General features: G+C 38.1%; 1 protein-coding gene and 1 non-coding gene across 5 annotated transcripts; one reads left to right on the top strand and one right to left on the bottom strand.

Annotated features, from left to right (window-relative positions):
* Positions 1–456: 456 nt before the first annotated feature.
* On the bottom strand, positions 457–16,610 carry LOC131320445 (protein HESO1). 4 transcript variants are annotated; one of them, XM_058351156.1, is made up of 12 exons: positions 16,369–16,531; positions 16,037–16,270; positions 11,428–11,514; positions 11,218–11,342; positions 10,919–11,085; positions 7,643–7,807; positions 4,607–4,785; positions 4,433–4,528; positions 3,442–3,511; positions 1,657–1,787; positions 1,274–1,384; positions 457–1,078 (listed from the first exon to the last, which is right to left on the bottom strand). In XM_058351156.1, exons 5-12 carry the CDS (start codon positions 11,055–11,057, stop codon positions 704–706), a joined length of 1,266 nt encoding a protein of 421 aa, XP_058207139.1. In that variant the 5' UTR covers positions 11,058–11,085; positions 11,218–11,342; positions 11,428–11,514; positions 16,037–16,270; positions 16,369–16,531; the 3' UTR covers positions 457–703. The 4 variants fall into 4 exon arrangements, with proteins under 4 accessions (XP_058207139.1, XP_058207141.1, XP_058207140.1 ...); XM_058351158.1 differs by having other exon boundaries at positions 16,380–16,530; XM_058351157.1 differs by having other exon boundaries at positions 15,659–16,610.
* On the top strand, positions 8,544–8,650 carry LOC131321504 (small nucleolar RNA snoR100). The gene has a single exon (XR_009198544.1). It is a non-coding gene; the product is annotated as a small nucleolar RNA snoR100 (small nucleolar RNA).
* Positions 16,611–17,911: the final 1,301 nt, after the last annotated feature.

Below are 17,911 nucleotides of genomic sequence, written 5' to 3'. Positions count from 1 at the left end.
CCCCTCCAAAGTCCGGAATTGAAACACTGTCGCCAGAGTTGACCAGGATGGCAGAACTGACTCCGTAGGTGTCGAGAATAAAGAGTTTTGGGGGATAAGGAGAGGTGGTGGGACAGGTGCTGGTGCCTCATCCCGTTGTGAACGTAGAAGTAACTAGTTGACTATAGAAGTTTATATTCTTGGTCCAGCATCTATAGAAGTTTATATTCATCCTGCATGAACGTGAAACTATTTGCCTTTTCAATTTTCATTTACACCATTGTATGCGCGATCCCATATCATAGATAACGTCCAGCATGAATAACGACGACAATGGTTTTAGCTTGATTGTCATCACATGCTTATGAGGGAAAATACGATAAAAATTGCAAAAGCTAACCTCAAGGTTACTGCTAACAAACCTCACAAGACATCGAGATTCAATTGTCAAATGCTATCCTATAGAAACACAGAGCATCAACAAGGGAGAAGTAGAGTTTTTTTCTTTGCTTTTTTGCCATGTTCATAAAAATATTCCCAAAAAAGTAATCACTACTACGCAATCCTTTACTTTCCCTTAAATCTGCAATTGACCAAAATCCTCTAAATCCCTTCTCAATGCTATGGCCTTCCAAATGGCAGATAGAGATATAGAAGGAAAAAAATAAACTCATTCAGACTTTTGAACTGAATCCTCACATGATATTTCTCGTATGATTCTACTTTATTTATCAGATCTTGGCCTCCAGAATTGCTGGCCTCGACCCTGAGATGAATTGACTGATCTGTTGACCAGGATGTCGTTAGGACGCCTATTAACCCTTCTGTGTTGATTCTGATATTGAGCTTGCATGGGTGAGTGCATCTGAGGACGAGGAGTGGCAATGTAGCCACTGTTGTAGCCACTAGGGTTGGCAGGCATCCTTGCAAAAAGCTGGGATACTTGAGGTCTGGCTAGCGTCGCTATGAGAGAATGCTGATTCTGATTTCCTGAGATTAGCACGTGGTGGGTTGTTCGAAACACCTCTGATATCCTCACTAGTTGTCTACTGCCAACGGTCCTGGCACTATTAGCTGGTTGCTCAAAAGGATCCTCCACCTACATAGCCATAAAAGTGATACCATTAGCTCCGCGCTGAAAATAGAAAGATCCATTTTAGTGCCACAGAGAGAAAAGTGATACCACTAGCTCCGCTCTGAAAATAGAAAGATGCATTTTAGTGCCACACACAGAGAGAGAGAGAGAGAGAGAGAGAGAGAGAGAGAGAGAGAGAGAGAGAGAGAGAGAGAGTACATATAGTGCATAAGTTTGGGGCAGCCATCTCATATTGCTATCGATAGGTTCCCATTGTCCAGTATATAGGCAGATTCCTTGTTCTAATGCCCTCAAACTAATGTCTGAAAACTGCAAAAAAAAAAAATTATCTATTATTCTTGTTAAAATTCCTAAACAATCGACTTAAATTTTTCACAGCAAATGGAAAGTCAGAATCCATTTTAATCAACATGCGTATGGGGAAAAAAGCCATTATGTTTAATATAGAATCTGAGTGGCCACTAATTCAGGAGGAACATAGTGAAAGAAAATGCAGAAACATACCAATAAATATAATCGAAGTGCTGATAGCATATATATTGATTTACCTGATGAGACAGAACTAGGAAATGACGACTTACTTTGGCAAGGAAAGAAATGAAAAGCTCAGACAACGAACTTTGATTTCTCTTTCTCGACTTATCTGATCTAAACTTTGTTATATTCTCAGCGCACACTTCTTCAACATGTCTCTCTGCAACAGCCCTCACACCTGTACCGATCATATTAGACAAAACTAGAAATCAAAGCCTCTAGATAATATAATTCTTTGACAACCGAAGATAAATTATCGGTGATTCTATCCTGCATTTTCTTTTAACTTCTTGTGTACCGTCTAGATTACCGCAAGGGAGGCAGCCTCGATAGTTCTCTCCTATTAGCCTACACTTTTGTCGAGAGTAAAACTAGGTGCAGGCAACTAGGTTCGGTATTTACATTTTTGTCTCCATCAAAGCGACTAAATCCTATTAATCAGGACTTAATTGAGAATTAGGTTAAATATGAAATCAAGGGGTAAGGCTAGGGCATCTATTCCATCAGAAGAGTCATATTAGTGTATTCCTACATCTTCGATTAGTAACATTCCTTTGAGATGTCACTCTCTACTGTCATTTTACTTTGAGTAAATGTTTTAGTCTGGTATAGCAATTGTCTTCTTCCACATTCCTTTAAATATGCAAGAAAAGTACTTCAACTTGTTCTTTAATCGCTACGACGAGTAGTCAAGACAGAAAGAAACCTGTTACTAAAAATTCAGTTTTGAAGAATGAGTAGTCAAGACTCAAGCACATTTGAGGCACAGCCTCATAGGTTTTTTGCCACAAGAGCTGGTGCATATTGGCACAACTCTGCTTTCCAATATGGGCCAGAAACCGCTTCGATAATACAATTTTTAAGAAGCTCTCTTTGGATTTTGCTCGTGGAAAGCCCTACTGTAAATTCAGCTAGAACAAACACCTACTTAGAAAACCTTCAAACAGACAGTAAAAGCCCCTCTAATTATCTGAAGTACCACCAATCAATAGCCCTCAAACCATGTTACTTGACAATCTACTTCTCGTATGCTCTAAAGTGCAGGACTCCCACAGGTATCGTGTCACCTCTTCTCTCCGTGCAACAGCTAGGATTACCTTCCTTACAGTTTATGATCTTGTATAAACAGCATATCTGCCCTCTGCCTTCACCACCTTCAAGTCACGACAACTAAGTTTCTTGAACTACAATGAGGATAAAATACCAGCTTTATGTGATTGTACGCTATGATCTATGATACATCAAGAATGACAGCTGACCTACAGCACCAGTGCGTATCCTTAAATAACAGTCAGCAAAGACATCCATAAAATTGCATGGACAAATCATAATCCACTTCCATATCTCCTGATACTCAAGCCTACAAAAGTGGAACGAGCAAAAGGTTTCCCTAGGTATCATTTTTCTCAGAATATTTCATTTTTCAAGCTATACAAACTTATGCAGAGTAAAACCCTGCTTGTAAAACCCTACTTATGCAGAATAAAACTCAAGCTATACAAAATTATGTGGAGTTGAAGCCTCAAGAATGTACTTCCACTAGTATTAGACCACACACACACACAGCAGGGCTCTACCAAATCTTGGAAGACACAGCAATATTTTTATAAAGAGCTAATGTGATCCTAATGTAGTGGCAATAAAATGAATCATTCTTTGGGCACTTTGCCGCCCCAACTTTATTTCTTTCATTCACAGATCTGCAACTCGACCACTAAAACAACATTGAACTATAATGCGCAAAAATATCTAATGTTGCCCATATCTTTTATCAGTTGGGAAGACTACAATGAAAACAGAAATAAAAACAAAGGAAGAGATACAAAAAGTACCTGTAAGGTCATCAACCATATTTCCTGGATAGATTTCTTTCATCGGAGGTAAGAGTGCAGGTACACATGTCTGCAAGGGGAAAAAAGCGAGGATAAAACCACAACAAAGAGAAGGTGGAAGAAACACAAAAGATGCATTAAGATGGTAAATGTAGGACTAAGGAATATGTTAAGTAGAGATGGAGAGATTGTTGATGATGTGAACCATAGGATCCAAGTGGGGTGGCTCAAGTGGAGAAGCGCTACTGGTGTACTATGTGACAAGAGGACACCCACAAAATTGAAGGGAAAATTCTATGGAATTGCCATAAGACCAACAATGCTTTATGAGACAGAATGTTGGCCTATTAGGAAACAACATGTAAGCAAGATTAGTGTAGCGGAAATGAGAGTGTTGAGGTGGATGTGTGATAAGACTAAACGAGACAGGATTAGAAATGAAACAGTTCGTGAGATGGTAGGTGTAGAACCTATAGAGGAGAAGTTGAGGGAAAATAGGCTAATGTGGTTTGGACATGTCTACCGTAGACTTAAGAGAGCGGATAGGATAGCTCTAAGTAGCAATGCTATAGGGAGGGATAGACCTAAATTGACATTAGATGCTGTTGTGCGCAAAGATACGAGTATAATGAGTTTGTGTGAACAAGTGGCCCTTGACAGAGCTCAATGGAGGAAACGGATTCATGTAGCCGACCCCAAGTGATTGAGACGGAAGGCTCGGTTTGGTTTGGTTACGATCACCTTAAACAGGCTATACAATTCGATGAGCCAGTTCACTGTATTCCCTTCTTTATAGTTTTATGGTTGTATAGCTAGTTAATGGAAGGAGTCCCCTTCTTTTATATCAGAATGCTAACAGTAGATGAAGCATTAAAGAGGATTCCTAACTCTTTACATTAAATTCAACAACGGCCATAAGAAGTGCATTGAGAATAATTATAGGAAGAAATCGGAATCCACAACAAACACCACTAATTTAAAGGCAAATCACCTGAAAATGGAAGATAATAAGCAAGCTCAGACAGTATGAATTCAAAGTTCCTGACTTTGAGTCATTGATACCATGTGCCTTGGCCCATTCCTTGACCTACATACAAGAATCTATTCATCAGATTATTGCAAAGCTTCCTACAACTTCGTCAATTGCTTTGCAGTAAGAACATACCAGTAAAACCATATTGCGGAAACGTCCATCAATCTCATTGATCCAAAACAATAATTTGGACTTCATTTGGCCGCTCAGATTGTTGATTGAGAGATCACAAGAGATGTTGAGGTAGTTGCTCTGAAACTTTAGAATGGGAACTCTTGCATTGGCGACAAATTGCAAATTATGCCATCCACCTGCAAATCAATCTAATTGTTGAATAACAGCACTTCAATAAAAGAACAATAAACAAAAATAACATGCCATAAAATGATAAAATTAGAGTACAAAATCGTTTAGGTAGTTTTATGGAACACAAACAGTTTTTCGGAATGATAAGTAACTGTATATAGAAGAGCATCAAAGGAGATGCAACCCGTGTACAAGACTGAGATTCAGTTACCCATGACAAAAGCCCTACCAACAATGGGCTAGGCTAATCAAAAGGTCACAAGCTGAAAAAAATACTACCACAAAATCAACTCTGAAGGCAATCAACAAGTTAGGATCAAGCTCCACAAGTAATATGCCACTTTACAATGTATTAGAAGATGATTGGTTGTCTCCATGTCACTCTTTCAAAAGCAACACCAATTCACAATAAATCAGCACCTTCAAATTACATTGTCGATCGACATGATCTTCTCATGAGCAGCATCCCACACAGAAGAAGCGAATTTAGAAGGAGCCCACAACGTCCATATTCCTTTCCTCGCAAATTGCCTCCAGTAATAACCTCATACGCTCCAACTTGTTGATGTTTCCTTTAATTCGAACTTGAAAGGTGACACACTTGAATCCGGGACACGAATTTCACATCGGTCGGTAAAGGAAATGCCAACCCACATAATAATCGGCTAAGATTTTCGATTGAATGCAAAAGATTTATGCATCCTGATTAATACCTCAAACGAGGTGCAATAACAAAATATTCACGGTTGCAAAGGACTATATGAAGCATGTGGACGGGTAATGGTACAAAATGGATATGGATAAGTCAATATGGCAAGACGAAAAAGTAGGATAGGGGTAGGGATGGAAATTTTGCATAAAATTTTCAGTATTTTGGAGCCAAGCATTATGTAATAATCAGAAATCAAATGCTAAAATTAGTTATGCGACTAGTGGATTACAATACCTTAATGCCAAAGTACACTAAAAACCAAAGTTCAAACTCATTATACTAAGCATTCGAAAATTAACATCAAGCAAACTTCATTTGCACAAAAGAAAGTACCATTTCGGGTGGCTACAAAAAGGTATTTATATTTGGTACCTTGGAGGCACAGCAAATACTACGAATTTAGATTGAGAAATGCTAGAGATACTGATTATTCAATTAGACTATTAGAGATGACAATGAGATTACTCTGGTTGAGTTACTGCCAGGGCCATGTTTGACTACATAAAACACTCAGATTTGGTATGTCTTGTAAGGTTCAAGGCTTCAAGCTCGGTTGGTAATGGTGGCCCAATCCTCAACCTAGCCTGGTCAAAACTTGCCTACCACAAGGAACCGCCCCGTGTGTGTGTGTGTGTGTCTCTCTCTCTCTCTCTCTCTCTCTCTCTCTCTCTCTCTCTCTCTCTCTCTCTCTCTCTCTCTCTCTCTCTCTCTCTCTCTCTCTCTCTCTATATATATATATATATATATATATATATATATATATATATACACAAAGTATCGGGACAGTTCCAGGGACCCTTAAAAAATCCTCTAAAAAAAACCCCAAATCTTAATCTCATAGTTCCCAATCAAATTTTGATGATCCGAGCCGCTCAATGTATTCAGAACATGATTTTAAGGGTGCTCACCGGGAAGGGCTTGATTCGAGCAGTTTTTTATTGAACCGTTCAATAAAGTTTTTAAAAAACTGTTCGAATGAAACCCTTCCAGGTTATTTTTTTTGCTGATTTCTTGCGAATGCCCTTAAAATCATGTTCTGATTACATTGAGCAGCTCGGATCATCAAAATTCGATCGGAAACTTTGGGGGGTTTTTTGGCGGTCCCCGGAACCACCCCGTGTGTGGGGGGGGGGGGGGGGGGGGGTGGGATTCCGCTTACACAACACATAAAATGACACTTATAACATTGGAGCCCCATGCTAATAATAAAAGCCATTCAGTTTGTTTAAAACATATTTTTAAGAGTTCCTGTAAAAAAACAATGCATTTGGATATTGGTAAGGGCCTGATTGGTTATATACACATCTATTCAATCTAGCCTGGCAAACACTACGAATTCATATGTATGTATGCACGTTTGTATACATATGTAGTTAGTTAGTTTTGTTCAATCCTCGTAGGGAGGGTTTCAAGTTCACCATTTGCCTTTTCAGGTTGGCTCTAGGCCATTAACCCAAGCGGCCCATATCCAGGCCTAGTTTAGGCCAGCAAGGGCATATGCTACAGCTCTGATCATCACACAAATTTGGTTGTGTTGTTACAAACTGAAGTCTTCAGCCAAATTAAGCAGAAGACTGTTATGTACCATCACAAAGTGTTAGTCGACAATGGCATACATCCAGGGTCAAGCGCTCAAGGGGAGAACTAACTTGTACAAAACACCAACTTTGGTGGTGGTATTCATATGGACTATTAACCTGAATTCAAAGATCTACCAAATTCTAACTTAGAATCCTTAAACAAGTCTGGATAACAGTCCAAACCTTTTTCAAACTTGATTTACTACATTCTAGTTCTCGTAAGTGGTCTGTGATGTATTATTTTCTTTTTCTGCGACGTACTCCACGTCTTCTTCACATTTGGTTCTAGTGTCCGGCCCTCCTACCTTTTTATTAATTAATGCTCCTTTGCATTATATAATTTCATGCTGCTTTCGGGAATCAGGAACAGCTCATCACTCTTACCAACAAATCAACTTTAAAAGTTTGATTCAAATTCTTAAAGAGGAACAAAAAACTGAAGCAAGAATGAAGACTAGCTAAACAAAGATCACCATGCAATGGTTAAGTAGAATGCACAAAATGATTGAATGCATACAAAGACTTTGTAATGTACAAAAGAGTAATAAACCAAAGTAATAGAGCAAATACCTCTCTTCCTTAAAGCTTTTAGTAAATCTTTAAGTAAAGTCTGCTTGTGCTTTTTTCCGGCAGATGGAATATATGAACCATTGGCCAACTCTATTGATATATCCAGATCTCCCCAACGAGTGAAGAGATTAGAGACAAATGATCCATATGGCTCTACAGTTGCACCTGTTTCCACCATTAATTGAAGAATCAACATTGTTAACCACTATTGTATAACCAATGCATACAATTTTTTTTTTATGTAATGCGCTCAACGTTCAACGAAATAGAGTATCACATGTTTATAAAAATACTATAATATGCAGATGATATGGTTCCGTATCGAACGATTCAGTTTGCTTAGAAAGAAAACTACTATGTATATCTAAGTGTATCTCTAATATATCTCATGTGTTATTTTTGCACGATCCATGATGCATTACACGATAGAACACGTTATATAGTTGAAGAGCGAAACTTTGTATCATCGGAAGTTTTAATTCCATATATGCTATACATTTTGTATTTTACAGAGGGCATTACTATTTTTCCAAACTCATTTACACTGGTTAACATATCTTAAGATACTCGATACGTACCCCGGTACCATACATTAAAGGAAAACAAAATAAAAATACAACATACTTACCCTGTTTTGACAATCTTGCTTCTGGGATCTAATCATGTATCCTATAAACATAGCCACTGTTTTCTTTCTTCTACTTGTACTGCAGCTTATGTGTGTTTTATCTTAAGATACATATCAATTTTACCTCTACACGTATTGAATTGTAGGATACATACCATATCGTATGGATATTGCACGTTTTATTTAAACATGAGATACATTTATAGATACCTATTCATTCGACCTCTAATTTTATTGAATCATAGAATAACACATTACCATGCTTCCTTCATTGATAGTCCAGAGCATCGGTATGCACAATAAATTGATTTGAGTCTCTAGGCCTGCCCTCTCTGATGCCATTTGGCTTTGATTTGGGGGCATGGTTTTACAACAAAACGTCCTTGTAGCTCCTCGGTTCTTGGAGGCTTAGGGGGGCCACTGTTTTAGTGGTATTCTGAGAGCAGCCACTTTGTGCATATATTGCCAAAGGTTAGGTCTGTCTCCAATCATCCCCCGCCCATACTCCCAATGATTGGGGACTAGATGGGTTATGTTATGTTGTATAGAATAAGCATTGTGTATCGTATTCTTTTGACAACCCTACCTAGAAGTCATACCAAAATTTGAAAGAAGGGTCTTCTACTAAATTATTACGTCAAAATATTCTGCCAATTTTATTCTTTTAACTAATTGAGGAAGAACTTGCAAATTGACAAAACACGGCAGTCGAATTTTCCATCTCCAAGGAAAACATTCTGATCTGCTATCAAAAAAATTCCCAATTCTCCTTTTGGAGCTTCAACTCTTGCATAAAGTTCTTACTTTGAAAATTTAAAAGTTGGAGAAGGTTTTTTATTAATGAATTGGTATTCAAAATCATTCCATTCGACATTCCTTACTCTATCAAAGCGCCAGATTTCTAAATTCTCGTAGGGTACTCCCGGAATTCCTTCCAAAGCCTGTTGAATAATTTTTATAGTGTCATTTCACCGATTCATACTAAATAACGAGCTAATGAATCCCCCTCTTTTGCCAATTGAGTTTCAATGTTTCATTAGAACCAAAAAAACAAAAGAATTGCAAAGGTGATTTTTCTAAAACTAAAAAGTTTCTGCAGTATTCTTCTTCTGGTATCTCCCATGAGTTTGAAACTCATAGTAGCATGCTGAGTCTATGCAACAAGCTCCGAAGGATTAATTGATGGTGGAAATGTGCAAATGTGAACTGCTAAAAAGCTAGAAGACGTATTGAAATAATTCTCCAAGTGGATGTTACTGCCTTTGAAAGTGTCTCCAAGCAAGTGGGCTTGCATTATTAGCTTCTGTTCATTTGACTTGTTGACAGCATCTCCAATAACGTAAAGTTGAGTTGCCATCTCCAACTGTAGGTTGTGTGGTAGTTTTGTGGGGTCCAAAGCAAAGGAAAGACTAAACATTAGGGTTATCCTACAGAGTACATGATGAAGAAGCTTGAATAGAAAGAGGTCTACAGCAAAGATTTGAGTGGGACCTCCTAGACAAAGTGGAAATGAAATAGTTGAGATGCATTGGACATACTAGCCAATGGTTGGGACAACATTTCTCGTCAAGCCTAAATAAGACATGTGCCTATCTTCCAAAGTTTAAAGTCATACAATAAAAGGCTACAGGGTGTGCAAGAGGCTTTTGCTTTAATAAATGCTCTATTTACTGACAAGCTCATCACTTCGAGATTTATAACAAGGTTAATTCATCAGAAGACATTTTACTGAGGTTCAATCAAGCACTCTAATAAACATAACAAAAATACACCATCCGATGATAAGATAAAAAACAATTAGCTCATTTAATGACAAAAGAAAATAGAGAATCCTACCAAAATAACAAGAAGTTTTCTTGGTCAATTTTCCATTGAAAAGGTTTTCTGTAAATATCGTACATGGGGGATAAACTACTTTGCTCAACAATTATATTTTCCTAGAAAGATACTGACAATTCTGTCAAATCCTACTCCACATGTAATGCTTGGATCTCTTCCTACTTGAGGAGGCATTTAGTGGTCCACTTCCAAAGACTACAAAGTACAAACTTACGTCAAATAGTAAATGCAAGTTTCAGTGTTTATCACTTCAGTTTATAATATCTTAGCATCCAGCAGAAAATTCATCTGTCACATAGCATTGTAACTCGAGACTTAAATATTTCTAAACAACATAAGCATCAAAGAGAGAACAATGCAGTGTCAGCAGAAGTGAAGTAACAAAGAACACACAGTCTCTAACTATTCAAACAAGCCAAAGTAGAAATATGGTCACCAAGCCCTTTTATGAAACAAAGCACTAAGAAAGATATGCTTTCGTTTTTTACCATTTCTTTGATGTTTGTGCATTGCCAATGACAAAGGAGCCCACATTTTGTTTCACAAAAATCTATACATGTCTAGCTCGTTATTTTTAAGTTTTTCATGGTCACATTTTCTGAAATAACTATGTCACTGGTTCTCGGACTTGAATGCTTCAGGAAACAGAAGGGAACAGTTTCACTCCTATTGAGTATCCGAAAAAGTCCTTAACTTCCCATTGCATGTTGCATCGAATCAAAGATTGCACAAGACATTGTGCATTTGAGATTTAGTACACACAAATGGAGTACAAGAATCAAAGGCCGATATAATTCAGCAATAAGTACCTCTAAGACTTTCCACAGATTGGACAACAGCTCGTAGCTCGTCAATGATTTGAAATCGTGGCGACCAGTCCTCTCCCAAGGGTGAGATCACACGAAGAATATCCCTAATGGTGGGCTCCAACATGCCATAGGAACTCATTTTTAGCAATTAATAACGCTGTTGCTAGCTGATGCAATTGAACATTCAAAAGTTGATGAGTTAGAATGGCTATCCACAGTAATACCGTAGCAAATGCTAGGGACAATATGGGTTCCGAGAATTGAATAATTAGTACAGCCAAAGTCAATGAGGGTACTACCTTGAAGAAATTGAAACCTCAAGCTCGAGCCCGAGGAGGCAGAAGCCCTTTTGAAAGAAGCTATTCAGGAACAGCTCCGTCTCAAGAAGGTCAGATCAGCGAAATCGCTACTCTTTACTTTGGCACTAGACGTTCCCCAAATGGGTTAGATGAATTAGAGATAGACGAATGGGAATGAGATAGATGCAGGTGGAAGCAGTGAAACCCTACCTGCACAACTGGACTACCTGTTCCGGGAAATTGAATATATGGGGAAATGCATTTTGGGATGATCTACCATGCAAAGCCTCATGAACCCTAGGCAATAGAAACCACAACCCGAAAGTTAGAAGGAATCATTATAAAGACACGCCAATGGTTAAATGGCATCCAAGACACAACAAAAGGAGAAGGTAAAGTTACTCAATCAGATTTCAAATTAATATCTGTGTTGCTAAAAAAATCTGTAATGAAAGTTAATGAGTTGGCAAACATGCTAAGTTCAGCTGTGTTGCCATAAACAAGAAACCAAACCTGCACTTGGAATCATGCTTGCAAGTACCAGAACAACTGTGAGTTTCCATTACACTACCCCTTGAAAAGCTCCAAAATCAATTTAACTTGATATAAAAACTTCTATAGCGTTACGATGTATGGCACGCACATGTTAAAGTACCAGCACAAGCATGCGCATGGGGACGGCATGAGTACTATTCGGGTACAGCAAGAGCATGGGTGCATTGATTATTGTTTCTATTTATGTATGAATGAGATCGACTCAAATTTAATGGCGTAATAATGATATTTTTTCTCCTTACAATCAATTGAATAACTTGGATAATTTTGAATGATTGTTTTTATTATTTCTTTATCATCAAGGCAGATGATATTACTAAATAGCGGATACACTCAATAATTCTCAAATTTGAACATAAATGGTGAATCTAATAAGTCAGGAAATCAAATGATCATGAATAAGGAGCAATGTATTGTATTACATTTATTTATTTTAAAATCTTTTCAAGTTCTAAAATTTAAAGAAATAAAAATGATTGATAGTTGAGAAGGAGTCAACTTAGATGCGACCAGGGTTTTAAATAAAGGCTAGTAAGTATCGTATCAGTCGTTATGAAGTAGAATTTTCGACCTCCAAATATTGTCTGCTACCAGCCGTTATATGGCCTCGTCACTGATAACGTTGCATATTTCTGATACCACGATTTAAATCCTTGGTTGGGATGTACTCAAATTACATTGGTGCAACCGTGCAAAGTCCTACTTATTTCTTTCATTGTATTGCAATTTTCTATTATCAATAAACTGACTATTTTCCACTTATTACAATTGTAACTACTTCAAATCTTTTTGTTTCAACTAGGAAAACACATTTTTAACAAGACCAAATTAGCCACAAACACAGCGCGACCCGGGCAGGGAATAGGCAAGCACGAGCATGGCACAGATTGGGGATGCCACAACACGTTTAATAAATGGACTGTATTAGACATTACAGGAAGCATGGAACAAAAATAAACAAGTTGGGCCAGGATAGCATAGCCCCTCTGACACCTCTAATCTTAATTATCACAATATCTCTGCATATTTAAGAACTAAATACTTTCTGCTCCGAGTTGCCACTCCCTACGAAGAACCTAAATAGTTTCCTCTTTGGAGTAAGGTGACTAAAACTCTAATCTGCACAATTTAGCAAACCCCTTGCCCCACTTAAACGACTAAATCAACTTAGTATCATATACAATGTAGTACCGATGCTGACACGTATGCAACACTAATTACAGGAATAAAAATTGAAAAGAGTAAGGCTCTAATTAGAAATATGCAACACCACACATACATTAATTATATTCATCATTATATCATTCACCAAAGCATTTCATCATTTGTGTGTAATCTAACTAATCGATAAACCACCATCCATCATTCATGCAAAAACTACGACTTCCCTAAGTGTTAATTAGATCCTACAACTTCGTTTGCCCCCCGACTTGTTTTCTGAATGTCCAGAGCATTTTATAAAGCGACACCGGAGTGTCCAAAAGAAAAAAAGTTGAGAAAAAATAGGACACTTTGGATTTGAGCGTCGGACACGTGTCCGAAGAGTGTCGGTGTTGGACTCGTGACCTCCTATGAAGTGTCCATGCTACATAGATCATATACATTAGTTGTTTCGAGTAATTAGATAAAAATCAATCTACTATCAACTTCATTTTCAACTACTCAACATTCTCTACAAAATACCATGCCTACCGATATTGAGCATGCTAAACCTGGATGTTAGCTTTTCATGAGATTGTTGTTCATAACTTTCAGCTAGACCTAGATGCTACCTAAGCTCCATCTGCAGTAGAATAAGATGATGGCCAGCTTAAAAGACTTTTGATGAGATCAACAAAAAACAGTAAATCGTTAAACGATGGTATTTTGGTAATTTTAGAGATCCTAATTGGGGGGGCAACGTGGGTCGTTTAAGGATCTGTCACTCAAAGAACATCATGAACCTAGTAGTTGCATGAATATCTTTTAGATAAATTAAACACATGTTAATTCATTGTATGTAGCCATCGTTCGGTCAATAGATGCATTTACATCTAGATTCATTCACATATCTTACTAGATGTATTCATTGATTAGGTTCATTTCATTTTGACTTCTAGGAATTAGAAGAGTCTTTTCCATGGATTATAAATTGGGATATAATATTTCATTTTATAAATAGAGTTGATTACAGAATTTGAATATCGAGGTTGCGTTTATAGTATTTGGGGTTGTGGTCCTTGCTGAAATCGCCTACCCTTGCGAGGGTGAAACGCTCTTTCTCTCACAAGTGCTAATCTTACTTCTCCACCCCAAACCACCACAATTCCAAATTGTAAGCAGCAATCCTCAAGTGCCCTAAAACCGTCCTACACCAAGTTCCTACATATGTAGCACGGACACGAATACGGATATGGACACGGACACGGGACACGGCAATTCTAAAAAAATGGGGATACGGACACGGCGGGGGACACGCCACGTGTATAAATAAATAAAAAATAAATATATGTACATATATATATATATATATATATATAAATTATGAACCATTGTATATGAATAATTTCACAAATTGTATAAAAAAATTTCAAAGGAAAAATTACAGTTTAACCCAAATGTTTTGAATAATTTCATATTAACCCCCAAAAATTTAAAAAATATTACATTTTGACCCCTAGCCATGTCCCCGCCGTGTCCCCTATCAAAAAATAATAAAAATTATTGGACACGCCACGTGACGTGTCCAATACGTGTCCCCGCCGTGTCCCCGTGTCCAATACGTGTCCCTGCCGTGTCCCCGTGTCCAATACGTGGACACGACGCCCTTTTGGAGTGTCTGTGCTACATAACTTCCTACATAATATCCACAGTGAGGTAAGGGTAACACCTTGAAGATTTAGAGACGAATTACATGTTTTCTGACAGGGTAAAGGCAACGTCAAAAGTTGAGAAACTTGAGATCACTTTTGTCAAAAAACGCATAATCAAAATCTGATAATAGCTATGACAGGTATGTAGCTCCAAAAACAATGACCCCAAACAAAGGGAAAACGTTAGTGTTCGTTGTCGGCTTTGGGGCAAAACAACCACCATAGGTGATCGTAACAAGAATAGGCTGAATAGAGTTTAGTGAAGAAGACTCTAGGAGTCCTACCTAGAACTCCTTAGGTGTTGCTGCCTCAAAAAAGATACACAATGCAACAGAGAGCTATAAAAGCTTGCACAAAGAAGTGCACACACCATAACTGCTAAAGTCGTAAATTTGCAGCATTCGAATTATAATGCACACCAAAAAATTTATGTACCCATTAAGCCTTTACTGTGTTTTTTTTCAAATCCGAAGAATGCCTTCAAGAGCATGACATGCACAATGCATGCAGTTTCAAAACAATTGTCTCACTTAATTTTATAGAGCATCACATTCATAATTTCAAGTTTTCAACATCACACTTTGCCTCTAACCATCAACATCAGTAGCCTCCAATTATCGGTATTTTCCAAATTTGTTAATAGAATGTAAATTTTCTTAAAATATCCTTTTCTTGTTCCTGTTGTCTCCTTATTCGATGAGAATTTATGACTTACAAGAAACAAGTTACGCGACACGGCTCAAACAAAATCCCAGGAGCAGTCAAATCCCAGCCTGACCGAGCAACTATACAGATCAGAAGATTAATGGACTGTTTAATAATTTAAATTACCAACAAAAAAATTACGATCTTCAAGCTGCCTATCTTAAGGCTGCCTCTGATTCTTGGTCTACGTGTGACAGGAATTCCTGTGATCCCTAGGGAAAATAAACCTTTTTCCGTATTAGAAAGAACTTATGGTGCTATTGTGTGGGTTTCCCAGCTGCTTCTTCTTGATTATCACCTGATCTATGACCAACCTTTCCCTTTTTTACCTGGAAGTGGGAAAATGCTTCTTTATTTGAGAGAATCTCACTTTAACTAAAGATTGCCAAGCCTCTTGTAACTCTTCATTGCGCTTGCGTTCCTTAGCCACAAGAAGGAGGTTGATAGTGAGCACTGGCACTTTTTACTTCATGTTATTGTTGTTTGCTATAGAAAAAACAGAAAGAGATCAAAATGAAAATGGGAAAAATGCAAATATGAATCCATGACGCACAAAAATAGGTGTTAAACCCATTGCCTTTGAACGGATCGGGGATGCATCATTTACAACACTTTCAATAAACTCTTGCATCGAAAAAGTCTTAAAGATGAACAAATTTCAAAAAAAAAAAAAAAAAACAAGAAGAAGAAGAAGTCGACAACAGTACCATTGATGATCGATTCAAGAGGGGCTTCAAAATCAAACTCCAAGAAGATTAGCTTCCAGTGCTAGCTGAACTAGCATGCATAACCGATTTTCTAGGGTTTGATTGCTGAGTTGAGAATCGTAGGATTATCGAAGAAGTTCATCACATCGTGCATTCACTTTCGGCCATCTTTTCAAATGCGGATAGGATAGTGCGGCGGCTTTGCTTCGGAGGGAGGGTTTTCTTTCAACGACTCTGTATATATATGTATATATATACATACACGTACATCAATGGGTGTATACATACACGTACATCAATGGGTGTATACAATCTAGAGGAGAGCTACATACTCTGAACTTACTTCTGTGAACAGATTAGTAAGAAGTGAAGTACGAAAGGCGGGAAAGAAGGTCAAATTACAGCCGCGCCGTCGCGTTCTTCGTCGGGTATTTACGAGGGATTTGATGGCGCACGGTATTTCTAGTTTTCTACAATTGGCTTGTTGTCTTTGTCGACTGTGGGAGACGGTAGACTGTGTTGGGAATGACGAGAGTATTTTTGACAATTCCTAATCGACACATGGGGATGGGGTGCTTTGAGGTCCCCATACTCTTTTTTATTTATTTTTATATCAGCTATCTTCTTCATAGGTCCCCCATACTCTGCCCTTCCCAAATTTTTTGCCTTATATTTTAGATTCTCATTATCCTAATCTTTCATCTCATAAGCGACCATGTCTCTAATGGCAATTGGCTATGATGCTCCCAAGTCCCAATTGTTCCTAACCATTGAATTGAATTAGTTCATCTCAATTATTGGTTGTCAAAATATATCAGTAATAAGTGTAGTGAGCTTAATTGAAAATTATTTACGGCCCATTTGGTTTGGATGGAGGGATGAGAAAAGAAAAGAAAAGGATGTGTTCTCTCTTATTAGTGAGAAAAGAAAAGAAAGGGGTGTGATTTTTTACCCTCTCATCCAAATAACAGTGAGAAATCAAATTCTCACACACGATTGGTAGAGTTCCAACAACTCTTCAACGAGCTGAAATTCTCTCCCTCTCTCATCTCCAACAAACTTGGTACTCTCTCTCTCTCTCTCTCTCTCTCTCTCTCACACGACTGGTAGAGTTCCAGCGACTCTTCAACGAGCTGAAATTCTCTCCCTCTCATCTCCAGCAAACTTGGTACTCTCTCTCTCTCTCTCTCTCTCTCTCTCTCTCTCCAGCAAACTTGGTACTCTCTCTCTCTCTTTCTCTCTCTCTCTCTCTCTCTCTCTCTCTCTCTCTCTCTCTCTCTCTCTCTCTCCAGCAAACTTGGTACTCTCTCTCTCTCTCTCTCTCCTCTCCGGCGATGCACAGCCACTCGTCCGATGACGATCCGACGAGGGGGTGGACCACACACTCCTCTTTCTCACCAAATCTTGCCACTTTTGGCGAGAAAAGGAACTGGGCTTAGGAGGGGTTCCGGTCTACCTTTGTCTCTCACCCTCTCTCGCCTTCTTTCCCTTCCAAACGAGTGAGAGAGCTCAATCTCTCCCTGTTTCTTTTCTTCTCTTGCGAACTCTCGCATACCAATTAAAGCCAAAACAATATCCCATATGGTCAAACCTATGAGAGCTAATAGTGCCTATGAAGTTTCGAACTTGAGGCCTAATGTTTTAAACCTGAGGCTGATTAAAGCTAGCACAATGCCCGGAGGGTCTAACCCGTTGATATCATTTGAGAGGTTTCGAACGTGAGGCCTCGGAGGAATCAATACACAATTATTATTTTTTTCAGAAAATAAGCAAGAAAATTTTATGGCCTTGAAATTGTTTGAGAGATAATTAATTTAGAGTGTGATTTTTTTGAAAAACTTTAAAGACTGAATTGGCCAATAATTGACAATATTA

This window comes from Rhododendron vialii, chromosome 3a (genome assembly GCF_030253575.1).
Source record: "Rhododendron vialii isolate Sample 1 chromosome 3a, ASM3025357v1".
Taxonomy (NCBI): Eukaryota; Viridiplantae; Streptophyta; class Magnoliopsida; order Ericales; family Ericaceae; genus Rhododendron; species Rhododendron vialii.
The sequence above is the reverse complement of the archived record's forward strand: the minus strand, read 5'-3'. Positions and strand labels throughout refer to the sequence as shown.